The 22276-nt window shown below is 46.9% G+C and overlaps 2 protein-coding genes across 11 annotated transcripts in view; both read right to left on the bottom strand.

Annotated features, from left to right (window-relative positions):
• The window catches only part of kiaa1549lb (KIAA1549-like b), a 67154-nt gene extending 62714 nt beyond the window's left edge, over positions 1 to 4440 (bottom strand). For both annotated transcript variants that reach the window (XM_060071502.1, XM_060071503.1), the window contains exon 1: positions 3612 to 4440. In XM_060071502.1, the coding sequence (XP_059927485.1) occupies positions 3612 to 3855 (244 nt within the window). In that variant the 5' untranslated portion in view covers positions 3856 to 4440. The remainder of the gene's footprint in view (positions 1 to 3611) is intronic.
• A 144-nt stretch (positions 4441 to 4584) lies between these two features.
• hipk3b (homeodomain interacting protein kinase 3b) overlaps positions 4585 to 22276 on the bottom strand; it is a 40418-nt gene continuing 22726 nt past the window's right edge. For 2 of the 9 annotated variants that reach the window (XM_060071504.1, XM_060071507.1), the window contains 14 exons: positions 19735 to 19854; positions 19188 to 19274; positions 18631 to 18815; positions 18296 to 18452; positions 17228 to 17351; positions 16970 to 17091; positions 16644 to 16771; positions 16082 to 16261; positions 15313 to 15627; positions 14962 to 15108; positions 12565 to 12824; positions 11294 to 11345; positions 10213 to 10352; positions 4585 to 9554 (listed from right to left, as the gene is read on the bottom strand). In XM_060071504.1, the coding sequence (XP_059927487.1) occupies positions 8905 to 9554; positions 10213 to 10352; positions 11294 to 11345; positions 12565 to 12824; positions 14962 to 15108; positions 15313 to 15627; positions 16082 to 16261; positions 16644 to 16771; positions 16970 to 17091; positions 17228 to 17351; positions 18296 to 18452; positions 18631 to 18815; positions 19188 to 19274; positions 19735 to 19854 (2667 nt within the window). In that variant the 3' untranslated portion in view covers positions 4585 to 8904. Of the gene's footprint in view, positions 9555 to 10212; positions 10434 to 11293; positions 11346 to 12564; positions 12825 to 14961; positions 15109 to 15312; positions 15628 to 16081; positions 16262 to 16643; positions 16772 to 16969; positions 17092 to 17227; positions 17352 to 18295; positions 18453 to 18630; positions 18816 to 19187; positions 19275 to 19734; positions 19855 to 22276 lie in introns of all 9 variants that reach the window. The other 7 variants (XM_060071505.1, XM_060071506.1, XM_060071509.1 and 4 more) reach the window with 7 other exon arrangements.

The raw sequence follows: 22276 nt of genomic DNA, 5'->3' as shown, positions 1-22276 counted from the left end.
CCTGCTTCCCATAGGCACTCTGGCAGCCCAGCTTCTCTGCCTGCACCCAGCCCTCATTTAAACCACTCATAGGGATACTAAAGAGAGGGAGTGATGGAAAGTAGGCGGCTGGAATACATTGGTAGGGAATGGAGCACATGTTTCATATGCCGAAAGCACAGAGAGAGAGAGAGAGAGAGAGAGAGAGAGACAGAGACAGAGACAGAGACAGAGACAGAGAGAGAGAGAGAGAGAGAGAGAGAGAGAGAGAGAGAGAGAGATGAAGACAGAGAAAGAGCCACGGAGAGCAGAGGAGGAAGAGCCAGAGAGTCCCAGAATGGTTAAGGAAGCCATAATACTGGGCAGATGGTACATGATGCTAATTAGACGCCCTGTTTGCTTCTCGCTGTCCAAACATCCATACATTTCCTTTCCTTAAAGTTACATCAAACGACAGCAGTACCTATGACAGTTCTAAAGGAAACAATAATATATCCCTCCACGAGCAAAGCATATCGACCAGGAGATGAAGCAGGTGCATATTTTAAAGCCGTTTTTCTTATTCGGAACGATTGCATAACACTATTCACTAGAGCAATGGCGGTCTGCCTTTGACCTACGTACGCTCTCAGTCACAGCACAGGTGAGATCAGGATTCATGCCACATCCCACTCTGCATAGTAACGGAGCATTAGTGAAAAACACAAGGATAATTAATACACAACATAACATAATAATTTCTGTCTAAATTTCACAGGCCTTCATCGTGTGTTGGTGATTTCATCGTGACAAACACATACATTTCAATCATTACATTTTGAAATTGGATTAATCCCATATGAAAATGTAATCAGGTTGAGTGGAAGGGGCCGACCAGTCAAGATAATCAAACCTATTAGGTACTCAGATGCACATACATAAATATTTCCTAAAAAAGAATTCATACTCACCAACACACCCACAGGGACCCAGCCACAAACACAGCCATCATCTTAGTCCGTAGCATAATTAATGGGTGTAAGCTGTTGATTCTTGCGTAAAGTGATTACTTCAAGTGTGTGTTTAAGATCTAACAAGATCGACCCCAGGACATAAGTGCTCTAAAGTCTTCCAAAGCCAGTGATTTGCTTTCTATATAATTCATGAATGTGGTTATATGGTCGGGCAGAACACAATAACTGCAAATCCCAAGGCAACTGATAAGATCAGATTGTATTTTTTTATATCCCTTTAGGGGGGGATCTCTCCTTTGCTTTTAACCTCTCTCTCTCTCTCTCTCTCTCTCTCTCTCTCTCTCTCTCTCTCTCTCTCTCTCTCTCTCTCTCTCTCTCTCTCTCTCTCTCTCTCTCTCTCTCTCTCTCTCTCTCTCTCTCTCTCTCTCTCTCTCTCTCTCTCTCTCTCTCTCTCTCTCTCTCTCTCTCTCTCTCTCTCTCTCTCTCTCTCTCTCTCTCTCTCTCTCTCTCTCTCTCTCGCTCAGAGACTAACTCTCGCTCTAGTTCCCAAGTAGAAGCGACATGAGTATTAAAACATGATCGAACATGCCTGTTTAGTGACATTCTTGTCTTTTGACACGAATGAGCAGTGTGATCCCTCCGTCGACAATCGAAGTGGCGCAGCAGAACAAACATCAACAAAGATAAATACAACAATTATAAAGTGTTGCTGTTTCTTACAATGTTAGCCTAATTGCTAACATGGGGCATTCTGCTAAAGGCATAGAATCCTCTCAAGAACAGGATGTTAATGCCTTCATTTCCCCGATAATAATCAAAAACCTAATAAAACGGCTGAGGGGATATCATTTCAAAGACCATGGGTGTGTGTGTGAGCCAACCTTGATCAAAGCCCTGTAGTCAGCACCCATGGGCACATGGAAAAGGTTGCAGTATGAGGGGAAATTAACAGCTGATGTGAAACGATCTTCATTAGATTTGTGGGAGGCTTGCAAATAGAGACATGTACTGTTGTGTTGTACGCCACGATTGCAGCGCGACACTACCCCATTCCTGAGGCTGTGGGGTGATCCAGAAAGGCAAAAAGCACAGCAATGATAATGTGTCATTGAAAGGTAAACCTGGTCCATCATTGATGTGGCTTCCTTTACCTATGTTCTGACAAGGGTGCAGAGGAAAAAGTGCTCCCCTCGTCAATGGAACTGGATGGGAATCTCTGTCTCTAAAGGCAGAATTGAGGACACTGATCCTCATCGTGGATCCATTTAGTAAACCGTAACCAATTAAAGCATATGTACGTCGATTAATCCATTAACGCTGCCTTAACCCAATGACAGCACACTGCTTGAGTGCAGCCGTAGTGTACAGTTAAGAATGGAGATTCTTACTATGGAGCAGGCAATATAAATACAAAGGAACAGATTCAGCAGGGACCCCATTGCATGCTATTAAGAAGTCATCCATAAAATGTACATATTAGTTATGAAACATAGACATGAAACATATGGACGATAAGGACATGTTTTTATGTGCTTTCAATGCTTACTCATGGGCTATTGTGGTTGTGGTGGTATTGCAATGGTGTAGTTTATAGCCTCATTGTTCAGAACTATATAGCTAGATGTTTGCTTATATGCAATAGCCGACAATGCTTTGATATGTCTTTAAAATAGTGATTTGGACCTGACCAACTGTCTTCATCAGCTCTCAAGTAGGGTACCTGCCCAAATGGAAAGGGGACAAAGTACAGTAGTACATGGCCAGTTAGTCATCACTGCTGGAGGGGGTGCAGCTATCATGTGGTCAGAAACACACACACACACACACACACACACACACACACACACACACACACACACACACACACACACACACACACACACACACACACACACACACACACACACACACACACACACACACACACACACACACACACAATAACAACATAGGCTAAAGGCTAGGTTGGCTCAAGAGAATAACCCAATTGTAACATCTTAGATTGCGTAAATACCTATCAGTATGTGTTGTAAAGCCAACGGCAGTGACAGGTGCAAACAACGCTGTGCAATGGGTAAAACATAAAAAATAATTAAAAAAGAAGAAGAGACAACGAACACACAAATGAACAAAACCCCCCCATTGGTTCAGGTAGAAAAAGCCGGGGATTTGACTTCGTTATATCACATCATGCACACGGACAAAGAGGACCTGCGCAGTCTCCCCCTCCTAAACCCCACACGACCCATGTTCATCGCTTTACGAGATGCGGTCAGCACTAGAGATGAGCACTTGCATAGCGTTAGCCCTATTCCTGCAATCCGGTTTGACATAACAATGTGGCGTGTTGCATTCAAGAGACCCATTCTATATAAACGACAATCAAACGCAGAATGACACAACACGCTGTGCAAGCGGACCATAGATAGTTAACTTTGTCTTGAGAACCGAGCAACCTCGGGCAAGCGTTCCCCGTCGCATCGCATAGGAAGCATGTGACACACCAACGGTAAGGCATATGGTGCATAGGTGAAACAGAACATAGCCTATAAGGTTGGATAGCATGGACAAATTGTAACGGCAACACAGAGGGATGGCAAATTAAGATACGCATGACTTCAGTGTATCGTTGCAGCCCATTCGGGCATGATGGTTATAAAAGGTATCCATTATGCTTACCCTCATTTGTCAAGACGCATTGTACTAGAAAAAAAAAAATTCCGATAAACAGCATACAATTTGCAAACATGCCAACTGCTCCCGGTCGCCACTTGGTCTTCAGACAACACACCTCAGGATCATCAGCAGCATCATCAGCACCATCTGTCCTTAGCAGTGAGCGCCCATCCGCACGGTCTAATCTGCTGGGATGACCTGTGCATGTGTACGCACTCCTCAAACCGAGAGCCATCCGTGTATCCATTGGATAAGTTGTGCAAGTTTTGATCGTGGAGAATACATCCGATCAGTCCTGGCAAAGGCGGGAAGCAGAGCGGTGGCGTGTCATGGCTGTCCAAGGCTACTCGCAGAGCGACATGGTTGGAAATTAAGAAATGTGCCCTATCGCTCTAGTGAGTTCGGTCCACCCATCTCTACGTGGCGCAGGGCTGCATGCACTACAGCTGAGTGGATGAGTTTAGCAAGCTTTTGTTTGTCGGTTCTGCAGAAAAAAAAAAGTCAGTCACTAGCTAGATTACAATATTCAAGCAGTCCGGTCAGTCACCCCATACTCTGAAGCGCGGGCCAGCGGGCAAACGCATTAAACGCTCTTCGCAAGCTATTGAACTGTCAGTCTTGTTCAAGTGTTCGGTTCATTATTTATGAGAAAACCCGTGGAACGAAGCTTTGTGGACCCTGGCGACCTCTGGTGGCTTAATATTAACATCGACTGTAAATGACTGCGCTCCGCAGAATGTCACTGAATGGCACGCCACAAGATGTCGCTCAAAGCTCTAAATATGTGTCGAATATGTGCGGCAGTGACATGTGCTATCATTACCAATTTCACGAGATCTGATAGTTTAGGCAATGGGCCTATATAGGGAAAATGTACTCCACATTTAAAGATGTTTACTGAAAATGTACTTCAAAAGGGTCTTTGTAGTAACTTACCAATAATTACAATTTTAAAAAGACAAATTGAAAAATTGACTGCAGCAATAGATTTTTTTTAATTCAAAGTGAATCTTAACAATAATACACCATAAAGTCTTATTTTGACACTCACCAAGAGTAACCTGGAAAACCCGCTTAATGTGACAAAGTAGAGAAGGCTTGGTCACACCTAAATCACTGAGAACTAGAGGAAACACTATCGCAAACGGTAAATAGACATCACATCCAGAGTTAGTTTTCCCAGTCCTCATAATGTAAATATTGCACAGTGCAATTGCTACATGGCAAACTATTGTAGCACAAAATGAAAAAAAAGCTCAATGAATTTAGAAAGGAAAACAAGCCACAGAAATCGACAAGAATTTAAAGAGTAACAGTTCAGATTTCACAATCGAGCCTAATTGATGAGCAAGCCAAACAGATAGATTCCATAACTTGCAGTGTGAATTAACTTTGAAATTGATACAATGACCAAGAACATTTCAGAATAGTAAAACACAGTAGCATGTTGGACGAATACAAACCCTGAATTGTCACGAAAGTATAATACCGCAGCAGAGGATGTATAGTAAAAGTCATTACTTTTGTGTCGTTTTGAAAAACCACTGTGTTTTACCAGCTGTCGATATTGTCGGAAACAAATGAACAGTTTTAAGATTTCTCTCGTCTTGCATCCATCTTTTTGACCTCTGTAGGTGTGGGAGTTTGTGCAGGCAAATTGCTGGTGAACACCTTTGCAGGAATCATACATTTTTACATTACACATGCTTATTTGTGGAAAACTACGTCAAGCACTGCAAAGTTCATGCCCTGTTATATGCTTACTTTCCAAATGAAAAAATGTATGACATAATGAAAGCATATAGGCAAAAAAGCTACCTAAACACGCGTCAGTGATGAAGTGTTTCAATCACATACGACTGATTCTGGATTGAAGTCACTATACCCTCATTGAGAGAGCCATATCCTTCCATAATGCATGTTCAACATCCACCAAGTCCACTGGGGGTCAGAATTTAACCATGCCATCTCTGATGCAGACCAGCTTCCAATTGGTTACACCGTTTGTGATATTTGCATGGGACTGATTTTAGCTGCTGACCTGTTGTAATTGAGGAACCATTTGGTGTATGTGCCATGGAAGTAAAATGTAAGACTGGTCGATTTGAAGAGATTGGGATGACCCAAGTAAAACAAATCCAGGCCAAAGTCCTACTTAAGCCAGGCCAGAAATATATTCTGCCAGACTTCTCAGCAGTCGAGTGAAGAAACTTGGGTTAACATGCAAGTGAATGAAATGCATGGAACTATCTAAGAACACTTGGTGGTGCAATGACCAGACAATGTTAAATATTGCGTTTGCCTATTTAAATATTTTTTAACGGTGTGACTATCAAAGTGTCCACATCTAAAGTGAGTGCGTGAGTGTGCAGTTGTGTGTCGCCAAGAAAGGTTTGGTTGAAACCAGCGAGCGCAGTTCCTTCTTTGTCGATATCAGGAGAAATTATACCACCGTAGCTTCTTGGGAAGTCATTAACGTGTTTATTGACTAACCCTCGTTTGAGGACGCGTTTACAGGACTTAACGTGACTCTCCGTAACAGATTGGATTTGAAACTGTTGTGGCCGTGGCAATTCAAATGGATCTAAGACCTCTCTCTTCCTGGATCTCAAGGCACCAGCGCAGTGCTGCTCACACTGTCTTCAAATTAATATGTAACAAAGAACGGCAGCCACAGTTTCAGGTTGGACGACACCCATTTTGACATGACACACTTGTAAAGGGGAGAGCGATTCGAACAGAGGGCAATTCCAAAAACGTGGAACGGATACCGTCTTCAGATATAACATTGACCAGACGAAAGGGAAGCAATAAATATTGGTTCAGATTTTGCGCAAAAAAATTAAATCAAAAAAAGAAATTTTTGGAACAAATATCTTGGGTAAATGTGTTTTTTGGATGCATAGTCTAATCCTCTATACCAGGTGGTGTGTTTGTCATCTTTTTAACACAGGCACACACACCCCAATCACCCGACAGCACTTCCCCTCCTACACTAACTATAAATACCCAGGTGAGAGTTAAAACAATCCTGCAAGCTACAGCTTTAAATGTCTACAAAACAGCAATATGAAAACGTACAAAAAATTAAGTTACATCAATACATCATTCTTATGCAGTGATGAGCCTGAAAAGGTTAATAGGGATAAAATACTGATGCAAAAAAAAAAACAGCCTAACCCCCCCCCCCCAACCCCAAGGCCCCCTAAACCCCCAAAACAACAAATGCAACGCATGTCTACCATCAGCAGTACAGTAGTTACTACAATGACACTCCAAACAGGGAAGCAAAAACAAAACACACACTCAAATTAAAACCACTTCTAGTTCAGATAATTAGGGACCTATATGAAAACAGGAACGCTAGATTTACACTCAGATATCACCTAATTTCACAGCTATTGAAGTGGCGATCATCATGTAGCAGCTTATCTATGATACATTCAAGAAAGAAATAACACACAACGCAAAATGAGACGACTTATTAATTGCCCAAAAGCGAGGCAAAACCTCAGCCATTTTTAAATACCTTTTTTTTGTGTGCGTCATATACAACCCCATTTTCTACGACTACAGTATATTCGAGGTCTATGCAAACAGAATAGCTACCTTGCTCAGAAAAAAACCCAATTACAGTCTTTGGTGCGGCATAAGCAATTTCATAACAGAAAAGATGAAAATGTACTAGTAAAATAAACCGAAAACGCACAATTTTTTTAATATATATTATATATATTATATAATTTAATATATAATATATATATATATATATTCTCCCTGACGGAATGTATAAAATACGCAGTCAACACACCAAAAAGCCTCAAAACACAAACGGTACAATGTAAAAGGGTCAAATTTAACTTTGTCACACATGCATAAATGAGAATTGCACACAATTAACTCACACCTTATTAAGCGTCTGCACTAAGTAACCTAGCGCTATAATATATGTCCATATATATATCTATATCTATATATATGTGTTTATATCAAATACTGCATGGTTTGCACGGGCGTACAACATTTCATACTGAATTAAATTAGCATTATCGCCCTCACCTAACCAAAGCCATGCCCACACACATCTAGAAAACTAAGTGAAAAAACAAAACAAATCAAATTACAGAGACACAAACAAAACAAAAGACCTATGATTAATAAGATTGTATTGCAGTTTCAAACAGTACAAATACTGTTAGTAGTAGTAGTAGTAGTAGTAGTAGTAGTAAGAGTTTCACTAAATAGAAAGTGATTATCAAATATTATGCCATAACTCAATACTTGCACATTATACACCAATTCATTCGGGGAGAGAAAATGAAAAACAAACCTTGAAATGATAACGGCAGGCATTCGCAACAGCAAAGCATGCTGTTCTATAGAGAACAGAAAGTTAACTCACGACACACTGAAGTACACATTGAACCCCAAAATTATAATAAAGCACGGCTTTCCGCGATACATCACATCCATGCATGCTATGCATGGACATATACACATATGTGCATATATATATACTCACACATAGGATGCATCGACTGATTGGAATTTCAAGTGCTGCAGTCCAGTACATTAATATCCATGTATATAGTCATATATAAGTAGTAACATTAACAACCTCAAATATGTAAGGCACTATGGCGGGGAGGGACATTTATACGATGCAGCGGGTCTTGTGACACAAACATTAAGAGCAACGTCTACATATCTTTCCTTTTACATTTTTCTGCTCATGCAAGACCACATGCAGTGTGGGGGACAAACTTATCTAAAATCAGTTACTTGACTCGACATTGCAAACACCAAAAGACACCGAAAAGTACAAATACTTGAAACGCATTACAACACACACGCGCACAACCACACACACACTCACACACACACACACACAAACGCACTGTGGACGACATGTGCATCTGTCAACCGAGAGCTGGAGACTGGGATGGCTTTACAAAGATGAATGTGTCTTGCACATGTAAGAAGGCAATATATAAAAATAGCTGGGATCAAGGGGTGCAAAGTTTTACTATTCAACACCACCCCAATTATTTACCTGTTTTGAGGAGTATTCATAGAAGATCCAATGCAAAGGTATATCAAATGTGCAAAACACATTGAGTGTGAGTTTCTTACCTACGTATTTGTTCAGTCATTCATTCAGTCAGTCACTCATACACCAATTCCTTTTACTTTCTTATTCTATTCCCCCCGCACTTCCCCAACCTACCCCCCCCCAAATGACCAGAACCCTCTCTTTTAAAGCTTCAAAGTTCAAATACACCCAAGTATACATGATTCAAAAAATAACTTGCTGTCTCTGTGGTTGTGCCAACACCGCCCTGGGCACCAGCGCCGTGTTGTGCGTGTTCCTGGAGAGCACCGACCCCGCCCACTCGACCCCCGGGCGGAGGTGTTGCGCGGGGGGGGCGGGCGGCCGGCGGACCCTCAGATGTAGGGGTACTGGTTGATTTTGGTGGGGCTGAGGGGGAAACCGGCGTAGGCGGGCGAGGCGATGTAGGAGTGCGGCGGGAAGAGGGGCTTGAAGGGGCCGGGGTGGTGCAGGGTGGGCGAGGGCAGCAGGCGGGGGTTGATGCCCACGGTGACCTGGTGCACCAGCCCCCCCGGGTGCGCGATGCTGTAGGTGGGCTGCAGCACCGGGCGGGGCCCGCCCCCGGGCGAGGCCAGGAGGTGGGCCACGGGCGCGGCCGTGACCAGCGAAGGGCAAGACGGCGGGTAGGAGAGCAGGGTGGGCTGGGGGTGGGGGTGGCCCCCCATGTGGGGGTGGGGGTGGGGGTGGGGGTGGGAGTGGGGGCCGGTGTTGTGGTTTGGGCTGCTGTGGGAGAGGGTGAAGGCGTGGCCATGCATGGTAGGGGGGATGTAGGCCTGCGGCCGGCGGCGGGAATAGTTTCCGTTCCATTCCTGGTGGCAGGGTCCGTAATGCTGCACCTGGGGACCAGGGAGGAGAGGGGTTAGGGGCTGGCATGGGGCCAGGGGCCAAGAGCGTTGTTATTAGGGCTGCAAGAGATAAATCAACTCATGGAGTTATCTTCACTGCTTCTGAATCCACTCACAACTCGTTTTCTAGGTTGCCGTTGCCTTTGCGTGTTAACATTACTGGGTCAATCAATATCAATTCTTTCAAATGCTAAAAAGGTTACAGTATAAACTCTTTACTCTGCTTTTATGCCGTAATCAGCCAAAGCGCCTTTTCTCAGCGCAGAGCGGCCTGCTTGAATAGGGGCGCTGCTGAAGTAGCACCCCTATGTGCCGAATCAGCGTCACCATCGGACGGTGAACCGAAGTCTCAAGAGATTGAATCGTGGGATTCCGAAAGATGCCCACTCCTGGGCGTTACGAAGGAGCAGACGTGCCCTCCACGCTCTCACACTCCTACTATGTGTCCATTTAGAACAAGGATGGGGCTGTTGCTCATAGCCTCATCTCTATGGAAACCTTATACAACTCTCCATGCTCTAACCAAACCCTGCTGCTTTGCAAACCACATTCACGACGAAACCTGTGCAACGTGGAGAGTCCCGAGTTGGTATGTGTGTCGCCACTCGCTGGTGCGCTGGTGCGTGTGCATGTATGCGTGCACACTGACCTGCCCAAAGCCCATGGCTGGCTGATGCTGGGGCTGGAATGCGGGAGGCATCTTTTGGGGCCTGTTGAGGAGGGGCACGGAGTGGTGGGGGTGTCGGCCAGTAAAGCCCCGCCCTCTGGACTGACACGATGGGTCCAAGACTGCCAGAGTGACGTTGAAGGAAACAGAAAGACAGGCAGTGTGATCCTTGATGCGCGGGATAGGTTGGAGCAGGTGCATCTCTTATTTAGAGCAGAGGGAGAAGACAATGAACAGCTGGGGCCTTCGACTGTATCCCAATTGCAGATTAGCATTATATGTGTCAGATGTGTATCGATTTTCTCTTTATATTCAGACTGGTTGAAGTCCTTCAGTCTTCAGCATGTATATCTCTGCTCTAAACTGTGTCTGATCAAATACGGCGTGTTAAACACACTGGCATCTGTCCTGTGAACATGATCTACTGGTTTATAAATAGACATGTAGGCCCATTGGGGGGTGAGCCGCAGGCGAGGCCATTTTCACAGGGTTCATAGTGGGGTGAGACCATTGGCTATAAATACCAACATCAGAACCAGAATAGAACAGCAGTGGCCTTTCATTCGTTGAGATGGCTTAAAAGCTGGTAAGATAAAGCGGATGGGCTGTGGATATGAAAGGTGAGACCGAATAGTGGGATTCTCTGTGATCGTTTACAGCTAACTGCATAGTGAGATTTTCCGTGATAATTTTTCAGCGATCAGCTTCAAAGAATCAAAAAGGAACCTCTGAGAAACAAAAAGCCTAGAGTTCCGGCTGGCCGCAGCTGTTAAAGGTATAAAGCATATTGCATGCATAAACCCTGATTAAAAAATGACTAAGAGTGAAGTACATTAAGCGCATTTAAATTGATCTCCACCTCTCCACCTGTGCAAAGTGGTGTGTTTGTGGCTAAACACTAGTAACAGGGTTTTTATGCATGCCCTATGTAGCGTTAAAAAGATTCACATCCACACAGATCCAGAGGCGTGAGGAGGAACGGTGGGGCAGTCGATAGCAAACAAAAAGATCCACTCCAAACGTCATTCAAGTGGATAGGTGAGGGCAGGTTGCTCATAGTCACCTGTGGGAACCAGGGAACCTTACTAGGGTCACGTAATCCCAGACTATGAGACCTGTGGAGCAGACGGCAGGGCTGGTGACCGTGTGTCTCTGGCGGGATCACGTGACTTCCTCAGTGCACTTAAGGCGTTGACGAGCACTGCAACCCCCCCCCCCCCCCCCCCCCTCCCCCCTCCCCCAAGCATTACATCACACCCTATGCCGAACTGGATCAAATATATGGGTAGCTGATCCATCTTTTTTTATTATTGTATTGCACGATACAATAATAAGTATTGCACGATACTTCCTGCAGTCACATTTTAATTGCTGAATTTGTATACAGTATACGTACATATGTATTTTTGTTGGTGCACCTTGTGTACCCAGTGTGTACCTAGGGAGCCAAGTGTATACTGAGGAAGCCTAGTATTTACCAGTGTGCACCAGTAAGAACCTAGTTTGTAGAGTCTGCCAAATGTATACCCAGTGTGCTCCCAGTGTTCCCTGTATGGACCTAGTTGGCCGAGTGTGTACCCAGTTTGCCCAGTATGAACCTAGTTTGCCCGGCGTGCCAAGTGTGTACCCAGTGTGCCCCCAGTGTTCCCAGTATGAACCTAGTGTACCCAGTATGTACCAAGTGTGTACCCAGTGTGCCCAGTATGAACCTAGTTTGCCTACTGTGTACCAAGTGTGCCCAGTATGCCAAGTGTGTACCCAGTGTGCCAAGTGTGTACCCAGTGTGCCCAGTATGAACCTAGTGTACCCAGTATGTACCAAGTGTGTACCCAGTGTGCCCAGTAGGGATCGACCGATATATCGGTCGGCCGATATTATCGGCCGATATTCGCGGTTTTTACGTGTATCGGTATCGGCCGATACGCGGCTGATTTTCGCCGATTTTTTTAAATTTTTTTTTTATTTTATTTTTTTACTTGTTCTACCTCACCTGTTTTTAATATTTGTTAAATATTGTTCATCTACTTGTTCTTACTTGTTCTACTTCACCTGTTTTTACTATTGGTTAAATATTGTTTTTTATATTGAAGTTCAATAAATGTTCCTTTAAAAAAAAATAAAAATAAAAAATAAAAAAACGTCTCAAGAAAATCGGTATCGGCGTATCGGCTAAGGAAAAAATATCGGTATCGTATCGGCCCTAAAAAATCGGTATCGGTCGATCCCTAGTGCCCAGTATGAACCTAGTGTACCCAGTGTGCCCAGTATGAACTTAGTGTACCCAGTATGTACCAAGTGTGTACCCAGTGCGCCCAGTATGAACCCAGTGTGTACCTGTGTGGCTGGGGTCGGCCATGCCGGGGTTGTTGTTGTTGTTGTGCAGCACCATCGGGGGCACCACCATGGTGCGCACGGTGGGCTTCCCCGGCTCTGTCTCCGGAGCGACACACGCGACGCGGGGCTGGCAGTTCTGGTTGCCGCCGGCGATGTACGGCGGCCTCTCTTGGAACGGGCTGCTGCTGTGGGCGGAGCAGTCGGAGGCCGGCGATCCGTCCACCGTGTCACAGCCGCTCTCCGGTTCGTCATCTGACATACTGCAAGAGAAACACCACAAGACCATGATCAGACACACTGCAAGAGAACCACCACGACACCGTGATCAGACACACTGCGAGAGAACCACCACGACACCATGATCAGACACACTGCAAGAGAACCACCACGACACCATGATCAGACACACTGCAAGAGAACCACCACGACACCATGATCAGACACACTGCAAGAGAACCACCACGACACCATGATCAGACACACTGCAAGAGAACCACCACGACACCATGATCAGACACACTGCAAGAGAACCACCACGATGATCAGACACACTGCAAGAGAAACACCACGACACCGTGATCAGACACACTGCAAGAGAACCACCACGACACCATGATCAGACACACTGCAAGAGAACCACCACGACACCATGATCAGACACACTGCAAGAGAACCACCACGACACCATGATCAGACACACTGCAAGATAACCACCACGATGATCAGACACACTGCAAGAGAACCACTACGATGATCAGACACACTGCAAGAGAACCACTACGATGATCAGACACACTGCAAGAGAACCACTACGATGATCAGACACACTGGAAGAGAACCACCACGATGATCAGACACACTGCAAGAGAACCACCACGATGATCAGATACACTGCAAGAGAAACACCACGATGATCAGACACACTGGAAGAGAACCACCACGATGATCAGACACACTGCAAGAGAACCACCACGATGATCAGACACACTGCAAGAGAAACACCACGACACCATGATCAGACACACTGCAAGAGAACCACCACGACACCATGATCAGACACACTGCAAGAGAAACACCACGACATCATGATCTGACAGACTGCAAGAGAAACACCATGACATCAGGACACCATGATCAGAACTACTGCGAGACAATAACCATGACAGGCACACTGCAAGTAAAACACCATAATCATCTTGAATATTCAAACAGTGCCTGAGGCAAGAGAAACACCATGGTGTCACCACCACCCATGTTGATCTCCAATGCATGCGGTCACCTTACATGGATGGGGAACATTACGAGTGTGGATAGTTTTTGGTATAAAAATAGTATAGATAATGGCTGCTACTTACTACTTATTATACTACTTATGGATTTTCTTTCGCATTCCACCTTCCCGAAAGCAACAGCATGATTTCAGGCGTTGCTTGGTGTGTTTTGTAGCCTTGGATCTAGACTAATCTCCCAGGCTCATGTTTCTTTTGATTTGTCTAGTCTGGTCCCGCACAAAGTTTTTTAAATACGAAATAGGCCGACCAATCACAACCGTTTAGCTAACGTGAGGCGGGATAAATATGAGGACGGTGCAGGCGCACCCTAGAGAAAATTCAACAACAGAGATGGTTACCGTAGAACGGTTTGTTGGTTCCGGTAAAGGGATAGTAGTAAGCGAACTGGACGGTATGTTGTCATTCAAAGAAGAACAGACGACAGGCACTTAAAGCTATTGTTGAGATGAGAGATGCAATGTTATTGTCGCGGTTATCACCCGCCTCTTTGCTATGATTGGTTGTAGGCTTATCTAATTGCGCCCAGAGGAATTTTGGTCTGCGGCCGTCGGTGACGCCATTGGGCATCTAAAATGAGAGGTCCCAGACTAATTGCAGTGTGCATTTCGTCTGACGATGCCAGGCTATTTGTTTGGTAGTGCTGCTGTGAAATACAATGGACTTTTGATGCAAAATGCACAGCGAACAAATAGCAGTTTATCTGCTCATTCAAATATGCTCAATCTTTTAAGCTTTAGATTTGAGAATACCTACACAGGCAACCTCTTTGGTAGCCCACTCGGCTGCCACCGCAATGCTTTTATTTTATTTTTTAAAGGTGTGGGTGTTGACAGGAGCCAAAAGTGGTTGACTTTATCGCAGCATTTGCACAGCGATGTCAAAGTTGTAATGAACACTTTCATCATAAAAAAATGTATTAAACCATTTTTCATATTTTTAAAGATTTTTTTGTTGCCTTTTCCTTATTGAAGTCATCACCGACGTTGAACGTTCGCCGCCGCCCTAGCCCTAGTGTGCGTGTATGCGTGCGGTGGACAAAGGTGGGTGGGGCGTCACCACGAGGACGGGGACCGGGGGGGGGGGGGGGGGGCGTACGAAGGAGCACCTGTTGGAGTGTGTGCGCGGCGAGGCACTGGACTGGGCCGATGAGGAGGAGCTGGTGCTGAGCGTGCTGTCTGGACTGCTGAGGGAACACACCCGCTCCATGCTCACGGTGCTCTCGCACGCCTCGCACGCCGCCCCGCCTTTACACCTGAGCCACACGCACGAAGGACAGACACAGACACAACCCCCCCCCCGGCCCCCCATCAGCCACTGGAGGTCCACGGTCTAAACGAGCCACCTTTAATTGTGTGCGTGTGTGTGTTCGTGTCATCTGTGCGTCGTCTGTTCGTGTGCGTGTCCGTGTGTGTGTGTGTGTGTGTGTGTGAGGAGGAGGAGCCGGGAGGGAACTCACTCTCCGTGTGCGTGCGGCTGTGCGCCCTCCTCTTCGTCACTGCTGATGGTGATGACGCTGGCGGGGCTGGCCAGGTCGGAGACCCCCATGGCCTGACGCTGCCCCTGGGACGACGGCTCCCCACACGCGGCCTCCTGCCTGCAGCAGCCCTCCTCCACCTCCTCTTCGCGGCTCGCCTCGGGCGCGGCGGCGGCAGTGGCGGTCCGCGCCTCCCCGGGGCATCGGACCTCGTCTACATTCTTGGCTGTGTCGGCCATCTTTGGGGACTGGCATGCTGAGTTTTGGATGTCTATGTGGTGGGAGAAGTTCGTACCCCTGTAGGATAACACAGAGCAGAGGGGTTTGTGAGTCATGTGTGAGTTAGAGTGTGTGTGTATGTGTATGTGTGTTAGAGTGTGTGTGTGTGTGTGTGTGTGTGTGTGTGTGTTAGAGTGTGTGTGTGTTAGAGTGTTTGTGTGTGTGTGTGTGTTAGAGTGTTTGTGTGTGTGTGTGTGTTAGAGTGTGTGTGTGTGTGTGTGTGTTAGAGTGTGTGTGTGTGTGTGTGTTAGAGTGTGTGTGTGTGTGTGTTAGAGTGTGTGTTAGAGTGTGTGTGTGTTAGAGTGTGTGTGTGTGTGTGTGTTAGAGTGTGTGTGTGTGTGTGTTAGAGTGTGTGTTAGAGTGTGTGTGTGTGTGTGTGTGTTAGAGTGTGTGTGTGTGTGTGTGTGTGTGTGTGTGTGTGTGTGTGTGTGTGTGTGTGCACATGAATGCATGCGTGTATGCCTTCTAGAACCTTTCACCATACCTGTTGACACAGGGCTTGTTCCTCTTGTTGGCAGCAGGCTGTGGCCATACCACATGGGCAATGCCTATGCTGATTGGCTGCTGGGCAGACAGGGTCATTTGGTTGGACAGGAGGCTCTGAGGGTGGGCAATCATGGTGCTGTAATGGTTGCCATGGGAACGCACTTTCCTGCAATGAGGAGACGGTGTGAATTGAGCAGGTGAATTAGAGCCATTAGCAATAGGATGGTGTGAACGCGTTAGGCCGGAAGGGCAAGTATGACTCATCCATCATTAATATTCAGCACACTGTATCGGGTTCAGCCATTCCCAGTGGAGTGCTTAGCAACACCAACAAAAAAAAACAATGCAAACTAGAGACAAACAGAGACTCAAATGTCCCCGCTAATAACCATGATGCAGATCGGCGATTGACGTGGCCCTAACAACGGTACACAAAAGATTGAACTGCGTCTAGGACACGCACTGAATAATGAATCGAACACGGTCGATATGCAAGGGCAACAGATGCACGCTGTCACGCTGTTGCCACGGCGACGGCGAAGCCTCACCCCCACTCTGCCAGCCTCTGCGGGCCCGCCACAGTGTCAGACGCCAGTGTGGTTGGTGGAGGGGCCACCGAGGTCATATGGTTCCAGGCGGGGACCAGGATCTGCTGAGCGCGGTTGGACCAGGTCTGCTGTGGTGTGGAGGAGGAGGAGGAGGAGGAGGAGGAGGAGGAGGAAGAGTGCAAGCACAGAGACACTGTGACTTGATATTCGACCGAATATCTCGGCCGAAGTTAGACCGAAAAATGCATGTCACTCTGCGAGATGTACGCAGAACTGCAAATTCTATGAAATGTAGTCGCAGTGATAATAGCTACCGTCCTGCTTACCTGGGTCATGACTCCGGGTCGGATCTGGAGGGGTTGGATGGGGGGTGCCTGAGTGACCAGAGGGACAGCAGTGTCCATTCTAACAGAGTAGCCTGACGGCTTGGCTCCATTGGTGGGGATTCCTGGGGACACGGGTGTGTGTGGGGGGGGGGGGGGGGTGGCATGAGACCTCACAACATACAAAATACATCTGGTAATGACCCAACATGGAGCAGGCGAGGCGTGAGAGTACACACGGGGAAAGCGGGGCATGTTTACCTTGGATGGTCGGGGGGCACAGAATGAGTGCCTGCTGAAATGAATCGCTGCAGCCAAACTGCACACTTCCTGACTGCATCGGTATCCCAGGATGCATCACCGAGGGGGCTGATGGGGCTAACCCCTGCAAGAGAGAGACCCATGGTTCAAGTCAGAAGAGAAGCGCGTGGAGGGGGGTATACCCTCAGATAGCCAGCAGAGGGCGTCCTTTTGGGTAAAAAACCCTGCTTCCTAACAAAGCCCAGAGCCACACAAAGAACAGAGAAGCATGTGCCTTTCCCAGCGGATCATGGTTAACTGGTCCCACTGCTTTCGTGTGTGGTTGTAAACACATTTACTGAATAAAGGGCAGCCAGATATATATGGTTAGAGCCTGCTCCGCACCCCATCATACTCCCCGCACTCTCACGATAGGAAGTAGAACAGAGCCTTCATTCAGAGCCCTAAGACTGACAGAGACAGTTCGACTTCCTCTAAGAGCAGGCCAGCTGTAAATCTTAGCCTTGTGACTGTGAATTTGGTGATGAGTTTCATCAAAAAGACAGTCAATATACTAGTGTAACACACCGAAGTACATTCGGTGTATACAACACACCCTCTGGAATATGAAACCCTTCCTTACACTTGCTCTCAGTACATTCATGAGGTCATTCAATTAAATTACATAACAATGGAAAAAAATAATAACGTTGAGGATGTAGCTGCTTCAGGATGACATCAGATACCCATTCCTTCCCTCAGCAACAAGATCGATTTGCATGGTTACCATGACCTCACCACCGTGACGTTGCCCGGTTGCCACGACAGCACGTCTACCAGTATACACAGAAAAACCGGCAAGGTAATTGCCTTTGTCTGAATGAGGAAGAAATCGGATAAACTGCATATTGCATTTCCTGGCCCTGCCGTCAAGAGAGCAAATCCTTTTCCACGGGGTGAATGAACATCAACGTTTCTGTCTTGCAGAAGGCACACAAGAGATCCTTTTGGATACTGCGGGAATGATTAAAGGTGTGTGGCTTCGAGGGGTCAGGCATACAGATAACGCATCCGACCGGAGCCACTTACTTGTGTATGGACAGCGGCCATTTTGCTGAACGGGTGGTTGACTGGGCCGTTGGAGGGGGGCATGGGTCGGACAAACTGACCCTTGTTTCTGTTCATGGCGTCGTACGGTCCGGGCCGTGTCCGGCACACGTCCATGATGTGGAAACATGACTTGACACTAAAGTGGCGCGTGAGAGAGGGAGAGAGAGAAAAGAGTGACAGACAGACAATGAGAGTGACAGAGAGAGACAGGGGGAGAGATCAGCAGGGAGGTGGGTTAATAAACAGTCAATGACGAGAGGCGGTATGGGTAATGCAGGGCTTGGAAGCAGGGGGGGGGGGGGGTCTGGACTCACTGGTTGCTATGGGGGAAGTCGGGCAGGTGTTGCATGGTGACAAAGGGGTGGTTGAGGGCCTCGGCGGGGGCTATCCTCTTCTCCGCGTCGATCCACAACATCTTCTTCAACAGGCTCACAAACTCCCGGCGGTCAGCCTTCTCGGCTAACAGGTCGCTCCCCTCCAGATTCATCACCAAGTTCACCTGCCGCAAGGATGGTGGTTGAGGAGTCTGTGTTTGCAACGCTCATTTGTAGGCAAGATTCAATTCTGTGATATAAATTGCGGAACACACGCGATACTAATATCAATAGATGTAAGAAAGTGTGCATTTTAAATTGAACCCTGGGAAATGTTTTGCAAGATTTGCAGAATATCAAAAAGAAATGATGCACTAGGCTATTCTGAACAGTGAACGTGTACACACTCATTTCGTGTGAATAGCGCAGCCGGTATTTCAGAACAGTCATAAGATCGGAAAATCGAGTGTGAGGTTTTGAGCTGACCTGCCCCAGTTCTAGATAATTTTAGAAGTTTCCTGTCTGTATGAGTTCGACTTCCTGTGGTGTCAACGTACGTGCACTATGTCATCCAAGCTGCTGAAAATGTACTTCCGGGCTTCCTTCGACTTCATTCCTGTCTCCTTCTCATGCTCATCCGTCGACTGTTGGGAGAAAGAGATAGGAAAATAACAAATACAAAAAATGGCAACATTTAGTTTGACTCAATGCCCATGTAATTTATGTTCCTCTAATATCAAGCCATTTCCACTTAACAGGCAACACAAATCATTTTGGATAAACAAAAACAGGTTTGGGCATTTGAGCATTTATCCAGCGTACGCTCCTTAAATACCTTTCATGTGCCAGTTCTTTTTGCAACGTTGAAACATGTGCACTCATTCGAAAACTCCCAAAAGGCAGTGACCTACCCTGCTTGTCAGTTGAATGGCGCGTGGATTTCTGATAAGCCCCTTTTCACCTAAATGCTTAAGGAGGTCATAATTCGAAAGGAGGCCATTTTTATCGCTTTTCAATTCTTATCCCGGTCCTTAAAACCACTGAAGCGACACCAAAATTGTCCTCTGAACGCATCACGCGCTCGCTGAATCGTGGGACCCCCACCTTTAGTCTCCACGGTGCGTAGGGCGAGTCCGGCTCTCTGCAGAAGAACCTGCCCGTCTTGGTGCCCGCGTTCAGCAGAAGCTCTCCCGGGGACCCTTGTGTCTGAGAGATGTAGCGGATCTAGGAGAAACGGGGGGCACATCTCCGAGTAAGCAGGTGAAGGGTTGGAAGAAAAAATGAGGTAAAAGGCAATCTATGTAGCGAGGGAGTTATGGTTGCCAATAATTCCTTCTTTTTTTTTTTCACCCGACAGCCGTCATTGCCTCCGTGTGCCGTACAACATCACAACCCGATCCGGGGCCCCTGCCTTAATGGAAACTGACAGCAGCCTTCTGCAGCGTGGTAATACGCTACAAGGACATCCAGGTTAGAGTGCAAGGCCCTTTACCTTCACATCACTCAGAGGCATCGACAACAAGCCATCAGAGATGCTCTGGGCTAGGGGTGGTCTGCGTGTGGGGATGGGGGGGGGGGGGGGGGGATGGTGTAGCATGCCGCAGAGACCTTGAGGTTAGCACGTTGCAGAGAAATGCCAGGTCACACCCATCCCGTGCACTAACGTGATGCGTGTGTGCAACTTCAGGGTCAGGCCCCTCCCCCTCCCCCCCCCCCCCCCAACATCACCCCCACCACCGCCTTTAAAATCCGACGGCCAAGTTCCGGCGGTCAGGGCACCCGTCTTGCACGGTCGGGTGCCTGGCTGACGAGGGGCCCGCCGGTGCCCTTCAGAAGCGAGGGTGTTCACACGCCAGCTTCTGACTCAGAGGTCCAATGGGTGGCGCGGCTGACGTCAATTGCACGTAGGTGCGAGGGGAACAGCTCCATTAGATATGAAGTGTTGCTTAGGGGCGAGGCGAGACGGAGACCGGCCAGGGCCAGGTAGAGGGCCGACGACCAGGGAGATTGAGTCAGGCGTAGTAGCAATGTTGTTTGCGTACCGCGGAAACGACTGTGTGTCGAAGCCTCTTGCCACATACTGTTAAAAACACAAACGTCCATATCTAGGCAAACACAGAGCATTGTATTGCTTGAAATCCTAACAAAGACACTAACAACATTCCTTTACGCAAACAGTTAAGGGTTTAGGTCCGATAGCCCCTGCATAGCGCCATCTGTATGCGTAGATTTTCAAAAGCTAAAATGGAAACTATACACTTAAGTTTTTCCGGGGAAAGGTTTCTGAAACAAGGATAGTGCAATCCCAATAGACCTACCTAAACTTCCACATGTTCGGATGAGATTATGGGCGATGCTGGTCAATATTTTACCGCCTGCATGTGATACAGATAACTGCATGTGACTGATTAATGGAACACGCCAATGCCATCACTATATTGTACCCGGGGCCATGAGAGACTGCATCCCCTTGGATTGTGATGGCCTGTACGGTGGTCATGTCACACCTCCTCTACTCTTTGTCATTAGGGCTTGACACAATGAAGGAGCGCCTCACCAAAGGCACACCTAAATCACCTCGCTTTATAAAACAACGTGGGCGTGCTCCTTAGTTACGGCCTATGTGCACTGTGCAGGTGCGGGACACTTTATTCACCCGTCACTGCTCTCGCTACCATATTTGATTTAGACATGTATGGCAAGGCACATCGTCACTCAAAATGTCTTGCAGTTTAGTCCCATTCTGTCCCTCAGACTACATCAGGGGTACAACAGGAGAGGCGCTGGTTAACTTATGTTTACATTCACATGCTTTTGTGCAGCGTTTAAAGCCGCTTTGAAATGCCGCTGCGGTGACCCATTACAGGAACTGCAATTATGAACCGAAACAAGAAAAAACAGCGAGGATAGGGAAATTCCTAGTGCAGAAAAACCCTTGCTTTTGGTGAAAGGCGTGCCACAGCAGCCTTTCTGACGAACCCACTGACGTAAACCTACGGGTTTAAAGAGAGCTTAGCAACAAGCTCAGGCCTGTAGCCGCAGATAGGAGGCTGTGGCTCAGGGAGCAGGCAAAATAGAACACGCTTCTATACAAAGAGGCATTCATAATGACAATGCAAACAGAAGTTGTTTACTTCGACGACCAACCAGGCGGGACTCCTAATCGATAACACCTTAGTGTCAAAACTCCACCGCCCCCCTAATTGAAACGACAATGTCCATCATACACCTCCTCCATGGAGCTGGGGCCCTGAGTTTAGGGAGCTGGCCACCATGCATTCCTTGTGTTGCTCCTGGGGCCTGGTAATGTTGGAATTCATGAATCACTCCCTGGCTTAAACAAAGCACAGTGTTCCTCTTGAAAGGAGCTGTCAGTAGAAGAAGACATAATTTTAGGATGTATAAATCGGGATGTCCGCCAGGCAAACAATACTTATGCCATCATAGGACTGCACATGCACTAGCTGTTTATAGTCTTTTCCATAAAATTTCTTCTTTTCTGGGGGCATCGAGGACCAAAGCGACACCAGGGTTGAATTAGCATAATAACGAACATAAAAGAAAGGAATGACAAAACATGAAGTGTTGCATTTTATCACACACACACACACACACACACACACACACACACACACACACACACACA

This window comes from Gadus macrocephalus, chromosome 14 (genome assembly GCF_031168955.1).
Source record: "Gadus macrocephalus chromosome 14, ASM3116895v1".
NCBI lineage: Eukaryota > Metazoa > Chordata > Actinopteri > Gadiformes > Gadidae > Gadus > Gadus macrocephalus.
The sequence above is the reverse complement of the archived record's forward strand: the minus strand, read 5'-3'. Positions and strand labels throughout refer to the sequence as shown.